The 19,993-nt window shown below is 35.2% G+C and overlaps 1 protein-coding gene across 3 annotated transcripts in view; it reads right to left on the bottom strand.

The window, feature by feature from the left end:
- The window catches only part of ERCC8 (ERCC excision repair 8, CSA ubiquitin ligase complex subunit), a 58,383-nt gene that overhangs the window by 9,240 nt on the left and 29,150 nt on the right, over positions 1-19,993 (bottom strand). For all 3 annotated transcript variants that reach the window (XM_024765401.1, XM_024765402.1, XM_024765403.1), the window contains 6 exons: positions 16,120-16,201; positions 14,648-14,716; positions 13,401-13,467; positions 10,078-10,178; positions 8,427-8,551; positions 327-524 (listed from right to left, as the gene is read on the bottom strand). In XM_024765401.1, the coding sequence (XP_024621169.1) occupies positions 327-524; positions 8,427-8,551; positions 10,078-10,178; positions 13,401-13,467; positions 14,648-14,716; positions 16,120-16,201 (642 nt within the window). The remainder of the gene's footprint in view (positions 1-326; positions 525-8,426; positions 8,552-10,077; positions 10,179-13,400; positions 13,468-14,647; positions 14,717-16,119; positions 16,202-19,993) is intronic.

Here is a 19,993-nt window from a genome sequence, read left to right as displayed (position 1 = left end):
TGAGATGAGACACATATGTTCCATTTTTTTCCCGAAAGCTCGTTTGCAAGAAATTATTTTAATTTGCCAGAGATTTTCAACTGCCAAATAAATGGAGCCCATATACAAAAGAAAGAATTTATCCAAGTTGCACAGTATTATATTGATTCACAGAGACTTCCTATGCCACCTAAAAAAAATCTATCCTCTATTTAATAAACTCTAGCTCAGATGTGGATAAAAAGTATAATTCCTTAGCATGAAATTGCAATTTACTCTTTTATATACAACTACTCTGGCAAGCTAGCTACCTGAACATTCTAAATTCCCCTAAATATCATTCTTACCTGGAAATTAGACTGAAATACACAGCAGTCAACACTTTTATAATGTCCCTTAAGCATAGTTATCTGTTCTCCTGAGTAAACTGTATAAACAGCAATGGTGCTACCATATGGTACAAAAACAAATTCTGAACTGCAGCCACAGGAGACAGTGAATTTCAATCCTTTTCTACTGTCATTACATACTTTTCCATAGTTCACCTGTAGGATGTAAAAGTATAAAGTTACTTAAATCTGAATTAAAAAGACAACAAAGATAGGAAAAAATATTTACTTAAAATATTCTACTATAGAAATGACTCTAGTAAGTCTAAAAAAAAAAAGATCAATGTCCTAATAGGAATAAGCCAATGACATAAATGTACATTTCATATACGAGGGAAGCACAAATAGTAAAAAGACCCACAAAAACAAATGTTCACATTTCAACTGTGATAGAAATAAAAATGCAAATTAAGGCAACCTTGAAGAATCATTTTAGACCATGTAGCAAAAATTTTAATAAACCATTGAGACATTCAATACCAGTACAAGTGAGGTAAACGTGTAGGTGGCACCACAATTTGATCATTCTTTCTAAAAGACCAAATGGTTTATTATGCAATAAAATATAAAAGTATACTTTATGTATATATATATATATACACACACACACACACACACACACACACGTATATGTATATACTCCCTCCAGAAAAAAAAATTAAATATATACACACATACATATATAATATATATATATTTTTGGAGGGAGGATAACTTTCTTTTTATTTATAACATTTTAAATTATGATAAAATACACATAACATAAAACGTGCCATCTTAACCACAATTTAAGTGTACAGTTCAGTGACATTAAGTATATTCACATTGTTGTGCAACCGTCACCACTATCCATTTTCCATCTTGCAAAACTGAAACTCTGTACCCTTTAAACAACAAAGACATTATTCCTTGACCTAGTAACTACTACTGGGAATTTATCTTAGGGAAATAATTAAACAGCAAAAAGGTACATGCCGAGAGGAATTCAATTCCACACTATCTAGAATGGCAAAGTAACTGAGAATAGATGTAAATTCCTAATAGTGTTATATTAACTCTACAGTTTATATAGAAATTAAAAAAATCATAAATATGAAAATTATGCAGAAAATAGGGATAAAAGCTAAGTATAAAAAAGCAAAGAACAAAAATACTGTGTATACTACAATTGCAGCTTCTTATAAATAATTATATATTTGGGACAAAACCAAAAATTCTACACCTGTAAGTCAAAGATGCAAGACCAACAACATCAGCATCACCCAAGCAGTTAGAAACAAATTCTAGGCCCCATCGCAATCTACTGAACTAGAATCTTCATTTTAACAAGATCCCTAGATGTTCTGTAGGTCCATCAAAATCTGAGAAGCTTGGGGATAAAGGTTTACTTCCTGGTGATAATTTAGATAAGAAGCTTAGGGTAAGTGTAAAACCAGTATCTAATCATTTAGGAATCATGAGCAAGCAGATCACCAATATCTCCCTTCACTATGGCTAATAATGGAGTTTAAACAGACAGTGAGTGATTTGCCTTCTTCTTTTTCTAAAGGTTGGGTGGGAGTATGTGTGTGTGTGTGTGTGTGTGTGTTTCTGTGTATAAACAAACACCGAGGCTCAAATGGATATATGCTGATAATTGTGGATACTACATTCGGCTTACCCACCCTCGAGGTCAACATGTGACAGAAATGAGCATGTGTGTTCAACTATCTCAATGCAGCAGCGGTACAGCGAAATGTTAAAACATTAAACTTATAATCAGTAGACTTTGGTTTTTGAAACCCACTCCACCCCCTTTTTTTTTTTGCCTCTTATGAGTAATGAATGATTTAACCTCTGAGTTTCATTCTTCTAATCTGTTAAAAGGAAATAACATCATTTACCAGAGTTATTGTGAAAAATAAAATGAAATAATGCAGGGACTTGCCTGGTGGCGCAGTGGTTAAGACTCCACACTCTCAATGCAGGGGGCCCGGGTTCAATCCCTGGTCAGGGAACTAGATCCCACAGGCATGCCGCAACTAAGAGTTTGCACGCCACAACTAAGGAGTCCGCCTGCTGCAACTAAGACCCAGTGCAACCAAATAAATATTTTTTAAAAAATGAAATAATGCATAAGAAAACACTTAGGATATAGAAGTATTCAGTGAGTCCTTAGATTTATTAATTCCTATATATTTAAAAGAATAACATTCCCTCATTTGTGTCTTTTGATCCTCCATGCACAACAATTTGTAGAATAACACTGTGGGGTGGGGAGGTGGGGTGGAGAAAAAACACAAATCTCAACTAGCAATTCTCTGTTCCTCCTGGAAAAATTATGAACTGCTAGAATGTGATGGTCTTTTTCACACATCAGAACACCTACCTACAAAACCTACTTTCTTTCCACTATACCACATTCCTTCCCAAATGTGAACTGGAAAATGTTCAATGAGGTATAAATACTGAACCAGCTAATTAACTTTTGTCTTTGTCCTTAGGCGTTCCCCCTGCAATCCATCTTGCAACTTATTGTCCTATTAATCTTGGTAAATCACTGCTGTGACCAAATCACCTGTGGGCTCAAAACTATCAATATATTTTCAATGCCTATGGAATGAAGTTCTAGTAACAGGTGAAGGAAAGGAGAGATCTACCAATTACTAAGTGCTTAGTGTCACACACTGTGCTAGGTGATTAAGCTCCCCGTTTTATGACTATAAACACTTACCATAAAAAGCAGTATGTGACAAATATCATGCTATATATTATGAAAGTATTGAAGAAGAACAGGCTACTTTTGGTTATGATGTCTTAAAGGTGGTATGTACAGTCTTTGAAAAGATTCTGATAGGGGAGGAAAATTTCATAGATGTGGGATAGGATGATGGCAAACACAGTTCCCTATCTTATGAATCCCTTTTATTGTCCCAGGAAATATATACATCTAGTCACTGAATAAATACCTACAGTGATGCCAAGATTCCATCATAAGGCAGCCCATTTCACTGTCAAACAACTATCAGCATAATTAATAATAATGACAGGTAATGTTTACTAAGTGTTAACATTTGCTGTAAGTATCAGACAATGTGTTAAATATTTTACATGCATTATTGCATATAATATGTAAAACAATACTATGAGATAGGTAGCATTATTAAACAAAAAGAAAACACTTAGAAAGGTTAAGTATTTCGATCAAGGTCTCTTGGCTAGTAAGTGACAGAATCAGAAACTGAAATCTAGACTATACTAACCAAAAAGCACTGTGCCACACTGTGGTAAATTATTTTTCTTTAATTCCACTAAGTGATGATCACAGTCTACTGTAATACAAGTGAGCACTGGGTACTCTGGAAGCAGGTAAGCTAGACTAGAGGAGTTAAAAAGAGATTGTGCCTGAAATGAATCTTGAAAGCTGAGAAGCAGCTAGGACAGGAAGGAGGAGACGGTATTCCAAAGCAAAGGCAGCAGTCGATGCAAAGAATGGAAGAGTGAGAGAGCATATATTTAAAGACCTTTAAGTAGCTCAGTATGGCTAAGGACACGGGAAAAAATGGGGAAGTGGCAAGATATAAAGCTAGTGAGTTAGAAGGGACAGCTTATGAAGACCTTGTGCACAACAGGCAAAAATATTCAGTTTTCATAACCTGAAAGTTTACTGAGGAAACACTTTCACTGGGAGATGAGTTTGGGAAAAGTTAGACGGACGTTAGAGTAATTAAAGAGAGACCATGAGGGCCCAAAGTGAGGCTGGAAGGGAAGAGAGCTAAGAAATAAATTATGAAGAAACAATTAAGAGGACTTGTAAATGATTTAATAGCTGGGATAAGGGAAGGGAAGAATAAAGGATAGACGCCCACTTTCTAGCCATTGGTGACTGGGTGAATGATAACACCAATAACTAAAACAGTAAACACCAGAATAGCTATTTTAAAATTTTGTTGCTGTGCCAAAAGCTGTCTCTCTGTGAATTTTCCCTGTAGGTAGAGTTTTCTGTACTCTAAGGGAATGGTTTCCAGAGTGCAGTTGACACCTCAAAGAGTCTGTAAGATGATCCATTAAGGTATGAGCCGAAAATATGAGAATTTCTATTTCATTTTTAACTAAAAAATAAGAAATTAAGCTTTAATAAAATATATAGACTCACAACAGTACGTGTATATAATTTATAAATAATTATACATATATTGGAAGCATGTACTTATACATTTTTCTTAAATTATAAGGGTACTACCAATAAGGCAACACCATACAATAAAAAGTTATCATTTATGATATGCCTATTATTTAGCAGGTACAGTACTACTCTTAACATACTTCCATTTTGCCCTTACAATTACTGTTTAGGTACATAATAATCCTGATTTACAAGATGGAGACACTGAAACTCTGACCATAGTCCTTCATGATCTCACCTTAAATAAATTGCCTACTACCCAAATTACTATATGGCAGGGCTGAAATTTGCTTACTATTCTGTCTGACAGCACTTTAAGTGTTTGAATACAGTGTGCTTCCCCTGAGAGTTACTTTTTCTGGGATCAATGTCCCAATTCCTTTAAGTGTTCTTTGTAGGTGAGTTTCTGGGCCACTTTAGTATTTTTGCATGAATGACTTTTCCTTTGATCAAGTCCTTTTTAAAATGTATTATCCATTCTAAACACACTATTCAAAATATGGGCTTACTAGCAAAAATCCATAGAGTATGAGTATCACCACCTTCAAGATGGAGAGAAAAATGGAATAAAATCACATTAACAATTTATGTATGTACTCAATACCATTTATTTCTATCACATTCACCTTTGATGCACATGTAACCTACTTTTCCAAAATGACCCTGTCACTTCTCCACTCAAAAGCCTTGAGTGGCTTTCTATCTCACGCATAGAAAAAGCCGAAGCCCTTACCAAGGGCTACAAGCCTGTAAGCTCTGGTGTCCTGTTCCTTCTGTTGCTTATCTCCTATTACTCTCCCCTTTGCTTACTCTAGTCTAACACAAGAGCCACATACATGCTCCTTGGGTATCCCAAGCATGATCCTGCCTCAGGGTCTTTGTACTTTCTTCCTTCCTCTTCCTGGAATGCTCTCCCTCCCAGATGTTGGACGGCTCACTCCTTCATTTCCTTAAGGCCAAATGTCGTCTTCTGAGTCAGACCTAGCCTGACTGCCCTAGGTAAAACATAAACTCCAGCTTCTTAATATTTTCTATGCTCCCTTCCTTGCTTTTCTTTTCTTTATAGTACTTACTGCACCAAATATATATTTTACCCATTCATCCATCTATCCATTCATTGATTGATGAATGTCTTTCTTTCTCTCCCTGGAACGTAAGCTCCACAAGGATAAAACTTTTCTATGTTTTGTCTATTCCTGTATAATACTGCCTGGAAAATAGGAAGTACTCAATAAATTCTTATTAAACAAATGAATAAAATGAGAAAAAGGAAGGTGTGACCTGATTAGGGACATGGCACAATATAATGAGTGGGAGATTCTAAATTAAAATTTGCAATGTCTGAGTTTTTAGCCAGAGACACGATGGAGAAGCATTTCATAAAGAATAAGAGGGATTAGCAAACCCTAAAGTAATCTGGCACAAACAATTCTGACCTTAAAGTTAGTTTTTAATAATAAAAGTGATACCTAGAATATCTAAGAGAGAATTAGCTAGAAAGGATGATTAAAGAAAGGAATATGATTAATATTAATATGAACCTTAAGGTAGTTAATAAATGCTTTAAGGGGTCTGGGTATAATCAGCATTATGGCAAGAGTAGAATCTAGAGTCAAACTCTGTTGCTTTCTAGCTATGTAAATTCAGGCAAGTTACCTAATTTTATGTCTTATTTTCCTCATGTGTAAAATGGGTGTTATAAGAGTAACACCCTTCATAGTGTTGATGTGGTGATTAAACAACACCATGTATACTCTGGCACATATATTAAATGTTAATTTTTATTAGCGTAGTAACTGGCACATAAGCTCTCAATAAATATTAACTATTAGTATTATTGCCAAATTATAAACTTTTGGTAGCTTATTCTGAAAGTGACTAAACCAGAGGTACATCTGGTAAGGACTATAACATAAATTTTTAAAAAGACTAAAAATTAATTACCACATAAGAATCTAGCACTTGTATGGAGAGGGTGTGGAGAAAAGGGAACTCTTCCACACTGTTGGTGGAAATGTAAATTGGTGCAGCCACTATGGAAAACAGTATGGAGGTTCCTTAAAAAACTGAAAATAAGAGTTACCATGTGATCCAGCAATCCCACTCCTGGGCATATAATGGGAAAAGATGAAAACTCTAATTAGAAAAGATACATGCAGGCTTCCCTGGTGGCGCAGTGGTTAAGAATCCGCCTGCTAATGCAGGGGACATGGGTTTGAGCTCTGGCCAGGAAGATCCTACATGCTGTGGAGCAACTAAGCCTGTGCGCCACATCTACGGAGCCTGCGCTCTAGAGCCTGTGAGCCACAACTACTGAGCCTGCATGCTGCAACTACTGAAGCCTGTGTGCCTAGAGCCCATGCTCCACAACAAGAGAAGCCACTGCAATATGAAGCACACACACTGCAACGAAGAGTAGCCCCGGCTCGCTGCAACTAGAGAAAGACCACGCAGCAATGAAGGGCCAACTCAGCCAAAGATAAAATAAATAAAAATTAAAAAAAAATAAAAAAGACTTAAAAAAAGAAAAGAAACATGCAACCCAATGTTCATGGTGGCACTATTTACAATAGCCAAGACACAGAAGCAACCTAAATGTCCATCGACAGATGAATGGATAAAGAAGATGTAGTATATATATACAATGGAATATTACTCAGCCATAAAAAAGAATGAAATAATGCCATTTGCAGCAACATGGATGGACCTAGAGATTATCATACTAAGTGAAATGAGTCAGAGAAAGACAAATATTATATGATATCATTTATAGGCAGAATCTAAAAACTAGTACAAATGAACTTATTTACAAAACAGAAACAGACTCACAGACATAGAAAACAAACCCATGGTTACCTAAGGGGAAGGTGAGGGGATAAATTAGTTGTATGGTATTAACAGATACACATTACCATATATAAAATATATAAACAGGATTTACTGTATAGCCAGGAAACAATATTCAGTATCTTGTAATAACCTATAAAGAGAATCAAAAAAAAAAGATATATACATATACATATGTATAACTGAATCACTTTGCTGTACACCTGAAAGTAACACAATACTGTAAATCAACTATACTTCTATTAAAAAAAAAGAATCTAGCACTTTTAGAACACATCTATTCCAATTACCATATGTTTTCATACTATAATATTCATTTTGGATTTTTATTTATTTATTTATTTATGGATGGCTGCATTTGGTCTTCATTGCTGCGTGGGGCTTTCTTAGTTGCACTGAGTGGGGGCTACTCTTCATTGTGGTGCGCGGGCTTCTCACTGCAGTGGCTTCTCTTGTTGCGGAGCATGGGCTCTAGGCACAGGGGCTTCAGTAGTTGCAGCACGCAGGCTCAGTAGCTGTGGTGCGCGGGTTCAAGAGTGCAGGCTCAGTAGTTGTGGTGCACGGGCTTAGTTACTCTGAGGCATGTGGGGTCTTCCTGGACCAGGGATCGAACCTGTGTCCCCTGCATTGGCAGGTGGATTCTTAACCACTGCGCCACCAGGGAAGTCCCTCATTTTGGATTTTGTTTAAAAGTCAGATATAGTATAAAATTTGACTAACTTTATAGCTTTAATTTATATCAGTTGTTCTCAATCTTTTATTCTTCTACAATATACTTGAGAGAGATGGCACGCTCCCATTATACACAGTGGCTCAGTAGAGCAATGATTCTACACTAAGTGGGGAGAATGTGGTGGGGTGAGGTGGGGTGGGTTGTCCTGAGTTGAGAGTTACTAGTTCACATAATGGAAAAATATTATATAAAGAAAGCTGTGACTTAGAGGCAAGAAACAAAGTCAAATCTACAGAAAAACACCAAGTGTTAAGTCACAGATTCATTTCTTTAATGTAGATCCAAAACATTCAAGGTACTTAAAATGTCTTACTAGTGTGTTTTCTCCATTGGAACTATTCCAGAGCCTCATTCGATTATCTGTACCAACAGTGAGGAGGTGAAGCCCATCACTTGTAAAACATAAGCCATTAACTTTCCCATTATGAGCAGTGTTTGCTGCAATGAAAAACACAATTCAGTTTATCTGTTCTTATAAATTCAACACACACTTAATGCTTGATGATATAGTTATTTAAACATATTAAAGGAAAACTATCTGAATTATCTAAATATAAGTTGATTATATTTAAAACTAATCATCCCTTTGGATTACTTGAACATAAGCTATATAAATTAGAACCATAAAAGCAGAGGAAAATAGGAAAAGCAAAGGGAGAAAATCCTGCCAAATATAATTTTTCTTCAGAGAGTAAGCTGTGCTATCAAACTCAATTAACTGCATAAACTTACCACTAAAATTTTAAATTGAAAATTAAACTTCTTATATATTATTTCCATTTGCAATCTAAAAATCATTCCATGGACTATTAAAAATCAATAATACTAAAAAAAAGAAAAAAAGCAATAATACTAGTATTTGCCACTTAAAGAAGTGTTATAGTCTCAGTCAAAATTTATATTACTTTTAAAATGAACAGGTTTGAGAAAGCATAATTCTCAATAACCTGATTAATTTAATTTAAAAGATTATTAAAACAATCATAGGTTTTATATAGTTCAACCTAATGTATTTCTGGTCCAAATTTAATTCTGAATCAGAATTTTAACCTACACAGAAATTAAATTCTATTATAAAAATGCAATCGAGGTACTTTGTCACCTGGATTGCAGTGGACTCAAATTAAACACAACTTGCAAATTTTGTGACAAAATGGACACAAAAGATTACCATTTCTTTAATTTACTGTAACTTCCTAAATGGCACTGAATTTGTATTAGTTGGCCTCATGTGAGGAAAAAATAAAATAACAAGTTAATCCAGAAAAGTTTCTACATTCAAAAATTCAGGGGCAGAAGAAATGCCATACTTACTTGTATCTTTTAGTTTCTTTCTTTTTTTTTTTTTTAAAGGCCACGCCACACAGCATGCAGGATCTAGTTCCCTGACCAGGGATCAAACCTGGGCCCCCTGCATTGTGAGCACAGACTCTTACCCACTGGACCACCAGGGAAGTCCCCTTACTTGTATCTTAAAGAAAGACAACCATAACTTATATATACTACCAAATGTAAAATAGATAGCTAGTGGGAAGCAGCCGCATAGCACAGGGAGATCAGCTCGGTGTTTTGTGACCACCTAGAGGGGTGGAGTAGGGAGGGTGAGAGGGAGACGCAAGAGGGAGGAGATATGGGGATGTATGTATAGCTGATTCACTTTGTTATAAAGAAGAAACTAACACACCATTGTAAAGCAATTATACTCCAATAAAGATGTTAAAAATTTTAAAAAAATTTTTAAAAAGAAAAAAAAGCTCACTGGAATCCTTAGAAAAAAAAAAAAAAAAGACAACCATAATTTAGTTGATGTAAATTTAGAAACTGATTTGCTGTGAATGCCTTTTTTAAAAAAACATAAAATCTACAATTTGTCAACATACATTTATTATTTGGTTTCAATTCAAAAATTTCAATATAAAAATACTATCAATGCCATATTTCTATATTAATGTGTTTTTCATTACCTGATTCAACTGCTTGTGACTTTTCCCCATTATGCTGATCAAGAGTAATCAAACATCCGGACGCTCTCCTCACATCCCATAATTTTGCTTTACTGTCAGCACTGAGAAGACATAAATGTTACATTAACGTGTATAGCTGGGATAATAACTGTACTCCTCACCCGCCTTTCCAGTATTATGGCATACAGAGGTCTCAGCATATTAGCACAAATGGATTTGTACATTTGGATGGTTGTACTTTTGCCTTTCCAGCAAGTATTCAATAGTCAATAGTAGCACAAAGAAGTGAAAAAATAGAAAAAAAAAAAAAAGTAAATCACAAGGATGGAATTCTGCTGTTTCTTCTGTTGTTTTTAATGACATGAGCATCCTCCTCTCCAAAGACTAGACAGGCTTAGAGCTTTGTTCCTTGGCAAATTTGTTACTATATCTGTTCTACTGTTTGTTATTCAAATGTTGCCTAGATAATCAAGCAGTGAACTAATTTCACTTTGCTGAAGAATCCATTTGGTAGGAATATGGTTTTTCTTTTTTTATGAAAAAAATTAAGAATAAGGTGAATCATAAGGACAAAATATTTTTATTTGGTTTCCTGTACTCAAATCAATCTGCCAGATATACAAGAAATAAATTTAATGTCTCCTAGAAATTCGACACTTATTTTCATTTTATTTCAAGTGAAACGAAAAAAGGTAAAACCATGATCATATATCAATTTCAGCTTCTAAACTACTACTAAAGAAAATATAAATCAGTTCAACTGATGCTATCATATCCTCACAAAGCCCTCAATAATATTCTAACCTGTTGGGTTTATCCAGGTCATTTTAATTAGAAAGAGTATTATGCTGCATTTTATAAGCTTATGTCTCATTTATAAACCTTTTAAAAAAATGTCTATACAGGGTTTATCTGTTCCCATAACTTTGGTTATTTTCACAGATCACCATCAAACGTAGCCAATTAGAATAGTCAGCAAAAAGTTAGCATTTCCCATTGTCAATTTGGTTTTCTTTCATTCCAGCTGGGGAATAGGTCTGCAATGGGAGGAGTCTGAGGACTTAAGTCTCTTCTGAAACAGATTAGATATGCACATAACTAACTCCTAACATTGACTACTAGGTCCATTCTGGTACTGATTCAAATTCCTGGGGTACTCTGAGAATTGAAAGCCTCAGTTTCCCTCCTGATTTGAGGAAAACCAAATTAGAAACAAACAATGTAAATCCAGTCGAGCATGGACCCACAAGTAGTGCCTAGCTCCTCACCTTCACACCTCTTTGGCCAGCCTTCTTATGGTTACATTCTAGACTTTGTTCTACTTCAGAAATCATAAATTTCAATATCACATTCTGCAAACTATTAACAGAAGCTTCTTTGAGGAATAAACTGTGACAGAGAGGAAGGGCTGGCTGCTTTACGAATATTGAAACATTTCTTTATAAGACTAATAAAAGTAGTTTTTGTAATAATTCTTCTGCAAAAAGTTTTATTAAAATGTCTATATCAAAATTTGATTGCTACTTCCTGTCCCTTCAGTTTTTAAATTTTCTGATCAACACTCATGCTTCTATCTCATTAGGTCCTTGATCCTTCCTATAAGCCTTTTGGTGATTTTATTTCCTTCCTTATACCTGTGACTTGAACGATTTTTAGACAATTGTTAAGTCTGTGTCATTCAATGTTTTGATTTCTGTGGCTTAGTACAGCTGTGGGCTACACCTTCGATAGAGCACAAAATACTGACCAGCAATCCTATGTGCCCTTAATCAGCTCCCTCTTCCATTCATTAAAACTGTTATTCCAAATCTTTAACTACCTTCCCTGAAAATTGCATCCCATTCCAGTATTTTCAATAGATGACATCAAGTTATACTCACTAAAAAACAACAGAGGCCACTGGGTTCACATTTCTTGAGCTTCTCTGCCAAAGTTACAAATTTAATTGTATTCATGCCTTTTTCCTCCTTCCATTTAGTTTCATGATGCCCTTCATGTGTCAAATCAGTGTCCCCTTCTATTGGGACCCTTGATATTACCCTCTCTTGTCTAGTCAAGGTCCTGATATACCAATTATTCCCTCCATTTCTTCCTTTTAAAAAAATAATTAATTAATTTGTTTATTTATTTATTTATGACTGCGTAGGTTCCTTTCTGCTGCACGTGGGCCTTCTCTAGATGCGGCGAGCAGGGTCTACTCTTCGTTATGGTGCATGGGCTTCTCATTGTGGTGGCTTCTCTTGCTGTGGAGCACAGGCTCTAGGCACACGGGCTTCAGTAGTTGCAGCACGCAGACTCAGCAGTTGCGGCACATGGGCCCTAGCGTGCGTGGGTTTCAGTAGTTGTGGCGTGCGGGCTTCAGGAATTGTGGCTCATGGGCTCTAGAGTGCAGGCTCAGTAGCTGTGGAGCATGGGCTTAGTTGCTCTGCAGCATGTGGGATCTTCCCAGACCAGGGCTCAAACCTGTGTCCCCTGCATTGGCAGGCAGATTCTTAACCATTGCACCACTGGGGAAGTCACTCCTTCATTTCTTATCTTCACTAATTTCTCTGCAGCGATACTTTTCCGTCAGCATTTAAATATGTAAGACTCTTCCTTTCAGCAAACAAAACCCCCAACCCCCTTGATCCTCAAGAGTTAAGTGCTTTTAACACAACACTGTAAAACAATTATACCCCAATTAAAAAAAAAAAAAGAAAAGAAAAAGAGTTAAGTGCTCTTGTTCTTTTTTCCCATATTATACCTACCAGAGACATATCTCTATTAAAGCATTTTTCAGGATGTTCTGAAATCACTGATTTTTCTGACTATACCCCCTCATTAGACTATTACCTTCTTGAAAGGACTACGCCTGTGTTACCTCTGTGTCCCTAGCACAATGCTTGGCACATGATAGGAGTCATTAAATGTTAGTAAACTGAATCAATGAGTGGATGAATGTGCTGAATCAGATTCAAAATAATTTTGGGTTAAAGAAAATGAATTAAAATGCTACTATTCTTAAATTGACAGGGTTACACTTTTGTAAGCAAAAATGACACAACACAGTTGTTTCATGGGTAGTACGAGTAGATTTGCATTGCTACATAGATTCTGTTGTTTGCTCTGTTTTACAAAGTGAGCACCTTCAAGATAGATAGTCAGGATTAAGATTATGATGCAAAGGAAGATTTCTTTGGGTGATATGAATTAAAATCTGTAACTCAATTATCTTATTTTCCAGGACCTACTTAGCAACTAAATATGCGTCTAACATAAAAACAGTCTTTCCAAAATGCTTATCATCAATTATTAACTTCAAAACCAAGTAATTTGCATTTTACCTTGCAGTTGCCAAGATATACTCATAACGCGGTGACCAGGAAACTGCCAATATTTCTTGTCTGTGACCTGCAAAACAACTGTATAAAATGACTTGCAAAATATTTGAAAAAAATCAAAAGATACAGTACAATTAATTTTGTCAGATTATGAAGAAAGCATAAACTAAATCTTAAAAATAAATTGATACAATCATGATTTTTTTCACATTTATAATAATCTATATTTAAATATTAATGTGAAGTCTATGGGGCATTTCTCACAATGCTATTTTATTATAAAAGGTCTGGGTTTGCTTTGCAAAAAACATTCAGAGCAAGTGAGTCTGTCTTTTTAAATACAGGTGTTAGCCTAGCAAGTCTATCCATTAATAAGTGATATAGCTCAAGCTTACTTACTTATCTCTACAACAAAATCCCTGCAACAAACCACCATATAAGATAAACATTCTAAAGAATAAAAATGTTCTCTAAGTTTTCAGAAAGTTATAACAGAAAAAAATTATTTTAAATCATGATTGTAAAAGGCATTTATATAAAAATTTTTATCTAGAAAGCACAAGTGATAAGTTCATAGGATAAGTGATTTCAGCATTTTAATTCACTTCTACCTATTCAAATCATATATTTTCATCTACCTAGCTTATATTCATAGAAATTCATGATAATGTAAAACAAATGTTATCCATCTCACCAAGTTTTCCTGATATATTTATTATGTGTTTCTCAGAGATGAATAAAAATAGTATATCTGAATTACATCCTATTTTTTCACTGTTTAGAATTAGATGATCTAATACTAATAAAAAAGTAGCAAAAATAATTTAAGCTAGTAAAACTTTACCGAAGTATTATTTCAATACCTTTTTCTAAAATATTTTTATTGAGAAAAGAAGCACCTAAATATTAAGAATGTTTACTCAGCCAGAACAATATTAAAAAATGCTCATGGAGACAAATGTACTGATGTAAGTTTCATAAGTAGTTCATTTTTTTCAATGTAGAAATAACACACGGTTTTTGAGTTAGACTTTCTATATTCTTTGAGCTTCCCCTTGGCTACTGTACATAAAAATGTCTCCTCAATAGTTTAGTTTTATAACAATAATGCACAAAAGGATCTTTAATTCCCTGCTGACTTCTAACAACTAGCACAAAATACATCAGTCATGTCACTTATAAAGAATACATTGTTAATAATGTTTCACTTTGTTGAATGGTTTACTCAGAGTAGTTGTTGTTTCAAATACCCTGTAGAATGTGGGAACAAGATCCAGACTTTAAGTCACAAAGTTGTACTTTGGGCCCTCTAGTACCAACTGTAAAAACAAAACAAAAAAAATAGTTTAAGATAATTTTACTATAAATTATCACCAAAAGGAAACAAGAAACTACCCTATGAGTGATGACATACTCACTGTATCCATGCAGAAATATAAAAATGTATGCTAATAATATACTTTAAATAGTTATTAATGTTTATAACTAGAAAAATTCATTTTATTTTAATAGCTTAGCTTTTCCATGGTAATGATATACTTCTAATCACTAGTAACAGATTCACAGAAACTCTGGACACAGACTGAGTGGACCTCAAAGACAAGTTAGTGCCCAAACTCTTTAAAGATGAAGCAGCTGACTGATGTCTGGAGGTGAAGAGATTCATGAAGTGCCACAGAAATAATATCACAGGGACCTGATACCTGATACCAGAAAAACATTTTTTCTTCTTCACACATGAAAATTTTTGTTGCAGGTGCTTTCATAAAAATGGATGTTTAATTTGAATCACACATTCTAGAGAAAAGGAAATCATTTCCTTGTTTTACTGTGTCAAAATGAAAAAGCTGCCGAATTTTGTTCACGTAAAATCTTTGAAACTTTGGTGATTTAAAAGTAACTCTTTCATGTACCACAATGTTCATTGCAGCTCTATTTACAATAGTCAGGACATGGAAGCAACCTAAGTGTCCATTGACAGATGAATGGATAAAGAAGATGTGGCACATATATACAATGGAATATCACTCAGCCATAAAAAGAAACGAAATTGAGTTATTTGTAGTGAGGTGGATGGACCTAGAGTCTGTCATACAGAGTGAAGTAAGTCAGAAAGAGAGAAACAAATACCGTATGTTAACACATATATATGTAATCTAAAAAAAAGAAAAAAAAGGTTCTGAAGAACGTAAGGGGAGGACAGGAATAAAGACACAGATGTAGAGAATGGACTTGAGGACATGGGGATGGGAAGGGTAAGCTGGGACGAAGTGAGAGAGTGGCATGGACTTATATACACTACCAAATGTAAAACAGATAGCTAGTGGGAAGCAGCCACATAGCACAGGGAGATCAGCTCCGTGCTTTGTGACCACCTAGAGAGGTGGGATAGGGAGGGTGGGAGGGAGACGCAAGAGGGAGGGGATATTGGGATATATGTATAGCTGATTCACTTTGTTATAAAGCAGAAACTAACACACCATTGTAAAGCAATTATACTCCAATAAAGATGTTAAAAATAAAAAAAAAGTAACTCTTAAGGGAACAGAAATGTGCAAGCCCAACTTGTACAATATCCGTTAAACTGAATACAAAGAGTAATACACACTTTTTTTCAAAAGAATTGTGATCTTCATCAGGGTTAAAATGTTTATATCAAAACTAACTAGATATTAAAAGGGAGAAAGTTTTCAATATGTTAAAAAACAACGTATGTACAAACCTGCTACCAAACAGTGCTTGGTGGCAACTGGAGACATATGATGACTATAAACTGTTTCTTCAAAATTAAATACATCTGCAATCTGATAATCAAAAGACATTTAAAATAAGTGTAAGTTCTAATTACAATCACAAAAGCAACAAATTTTCTATTTACTTATTTTCACAGTTAGCAATTTTTTAATTGACTGTTAGCAATTTATTTATTTTTCTTTAATAAATCTCAGAGATCAAGATAAGACAACCACTTGGTTCACCATCTTCCCTTCCGCTCCATTCCGAGGGACTTCAGCATCTACACAGGTGATCTAGCCGGTACTCTGCCTCTCAGTGCCATACAACCTCAGCTACCACACCCAGAACATTCTCATCACCTAGAACTGCTTCTCCTTTGAAATCACCTATTTCAGTTATATATGACCAAATTTTATATAATTCCAGGTCCCCCCCGCCCAGCTACCTACAAGACACCCCAATAAAGCCCAGAAGTCCTATCAGTTCCTTTCTTCACTTCTTTTCCTTCTTCAGCTTGGATTCCAAGTTTCAATGCTTCAACTGCCAATATCTTTGATGTTATCATTGCATTTGTCAAGACCTCAACCTGACTCCAAACGTCTGCCTTCCGTGTACCTATATCCAGGTTTAACTACACAAGAGGTCAGCAAACTTCTTCTGTAAAGGGTCAGATTGCAGGCTTTGAGAACCAACTACTCATTTCTGTCACTGTAGTGTCAAAGTGGCCATAGACAATAAATGAGCATGTCTGTGTTATAGTAACACTTTTTTTTTTTTTTTACAAAAAGAGTCCATGAGAAGCCTTGGCCCAGAGCCTAGACTTGGCCTATGGGCCGCAGTTAGTTGACCTCTGCCCTATCCAGGTGAAGAAAATCTTATAATAGAGAAGACTAGTATCACTATAAAAGATCATTCATCTCAACTGGGCTTTAGTACTGACTGCCGGTCCTACAATTTCAATAGCATTGTCTACAATATTTGCAGCTACTTCAAACCTTCGCCACTCTCCACAAAAATCGCCACTTCATCACTACAGGTGATCTGATCTTTCATTCCAAAGAGAAAATAGGAGCCATTCAATGAGAATTTCCTTATTGTCTTAACAACAAACTTATAAACACATTTGCTTCCGCTTATCTTTTTTCCTTCTTCATTCCTGTTATCATGAAAAAAATGATCCTTCCTCTTATTTAATTTCCCCACCTATGTTCAGATCACTTTCAGCGCTGTCAGAAATCTCACCCTATACATTATTGCCTCTATCTCCCGAGTATGTATAACTGCTCTCTCCCTACTGGCTCGTTCCCATCAGCACTAAAACATGTTCAAGTCTCTTTCATTGTAACAGCACTCCCCTCCCCAAGACAAAAAAACAAAATCCTTTTCACCCAAATTCCTCCTAATCTTCTTCCTCCCCCTTTAAATCCAAATTTTGGCTGTCTCTAATTTCTTATCTCTTATGTATTTCTCAACTCACTGCAAACTTATTTTTTATCTCCACTACTCCCGCTCTCACCACCCTGCCAATACCACTGATAACCTTCTATCACCAAATGTAGTCTTTATCTTACCTAATCTGTCAGTAGCATTCAACACAGCTGACTATTCTACCTTCGTTAAGACAATCTCTTCCACTGGCTTCCATTATATCACATACTCCTGATTTCCCTCTTATTCTCTCTGGCTAGGCCTTTTCATTGTCTTCTGCAGGCTTTGTTGTTCCTTCTCCTGTCCTTATAATCTTCCTCAAGGTTTAGACCCCTCTCTTTAACTGCCACCTATATCCTAGTGACTCACAAATCTATATTTTCAGTTTAGACCACACTCCCAAATTCCACCTAGGTATAGCTCAATTCCTGGATTATCTCCACTTGGCTCTACACCTTAAAGTTAAATAAAGAAGACTCTAGAGAAGACATTCCTCTAAGCCACATCATATGCTCAAGCTATTAAAACATGCTCATGGAAAACTGAGATGAAGGTATGAAAAGTACCTAATATATACATTAATAGGAAAAACTAATGATGGGAGTGGAGGATGGAGAAAAGGACAGTATCTTGCCTTCTTTATTTTTCTTTATACATAGCAGAGGCACAATTGTTTCTTACTGAATGCTTTCAAATTTATTATTAATAAAATACTGTCAAGGCTTCCCTGGTGGCACAGTGGTTGAGAGTCTGCCTGCCGATGCAGGGGACACGAGTTCGTGCCCCAGTCCGGGAGGATCCCACATATCGTGGAGCAGCTGGGCCCGTGAGCCATGGCCGCTGAGCCTGAGCGTCTGGAGCCTGTGCTCCACAACGGGAGAGGCCACAACAGTGAGAGGCCCGTGTACCGCAAAAATAAATAAATAAATAAGTAAATAAAATAAATAAAATACTGTCATACCTTTATTTCAAACAGAATTATGAACTCATGGAATACTGTTTTAAGTTAGCAAAACATTTATGTTTAAAGAAAATTTAAATCCAAGATGTCAGAGTTTTAATAGAAGTCAATGTTAAGGAAAGAAAATGTAAATGTATGGCTTATTAATTTTTAATTAATTAAATAAAAAAATTTTAATTAAAAGCCATACTTTTAAATGAAGTGTAACATACAGAAAAGTACACAAAAATCATAAGTGTACAGCTCAATTAATTTTCACAAAGTGAATTTTCACAAAGTAATGGCCACCTTTATTGAAAAATAGAACATTACAAACATTACAAATACCCCAGAAGACTCCTTAGAACCCCCCCTTACAAATCTCACCAAGAAAGATAACCATCATACAGGCCTCTATCATCATTAGATTAGTTTTGTCTATTTTTGAACCTCCTATAAGGGGAATTATATATTAGGCACTCTAGTTTTTGGTTATTTTATCTAATATTATATAAGATTCATACATTTTGTTAATACAGAAGTGTTCCCTTGTCATTGTAGGAGAGTACTCTGATGTAAAATTTGCCAGATTTCATTTGGCTGCTAATGGACATTTGAGTTGTTTCCAGTTTTTGGTTATCATCAACAGTGCTGCTATGAACATTCTTACAAATATCCTTTAGTACACATATGCATGCATTTATATACCCAAAAGTGTAACTGCTGGGTCAGAGGATATGCACATATTTGGCTTCAGTCAATACCAAATATCTGTACCAATTTGTGATCTCATCAGCAACATATGTAATGTGTGATGATGTTATCATCAACCTCTTTTAAGTTTGGCCATTCTGGAGGGTACAGAGAGGTTGATGATGTTATCATCAACCTCTTTTTAAGTTTGGCCATTCTGGAGGGTACAGAGAGGTATCTCATTATGTATTTAAATAACACATCCAGGTGCACAATTAATAAAGTTGAACACTTTTATTTATTGGCTATTTGGATATCCTCTTTCTTGAAGTGCCTATTCAAGTGTTTTGCCTATTTTTCTATAGGACTGTTTTAATTTTTGTTGACTATATAATCTGTACATCAGTCCTTTTTCAAACATATGCATATGTCAGATATATCATGCCATTCCATGGCTTACCTTTACACTTTTGTAATAGTGTTTTTCGATGACTAGAGATTCCTAATTCTAATGTAGCTCAATTTATCTATCTCTGCCTTTTTGGTTTGTAGTTTTTGTGTCTTTAACTGTCATAAGCCACAAACACATTTTCTTTTTTCATTTTTAAGCTGTATCATTTTATCTTTCACATTTATACTTGTAATCCACCTGAAATTGACTTTTGTGTCTGGTGTGAGGTAAGGGTCAAAACTAGTTTTTAAATATGGATACCTAGTTCATCCAGGACCATTTATGGAAAAGGTTATCTTTTCCCCAATTCACTGCAGTGTTATTTTTATCATAAACCACATCATTATA

Source organism: Neophocaena asiaeorientalis, unplaced genomic scaffold, assembly GCF_003031525.2.
Source record: "Neophocaena asiaeorientalis asiaeorientalis breed wild unplaced genomic scaffold, Neophocaena_asiaeorientalis_V1.1 scaffold198, whole genome shotgun sequence".
Lineage (NCBI taxonomy): Eukaryota > Metazoa > Chordata > Mammalia > Artiodactyla > Phocoenidae > Neophocaena > Neophocaena asiaeorientalis.
Note: the sequence above shows the minus strand (reverse complement) of the source record. Positions and strands in the feature narration are given on the sequence as shown.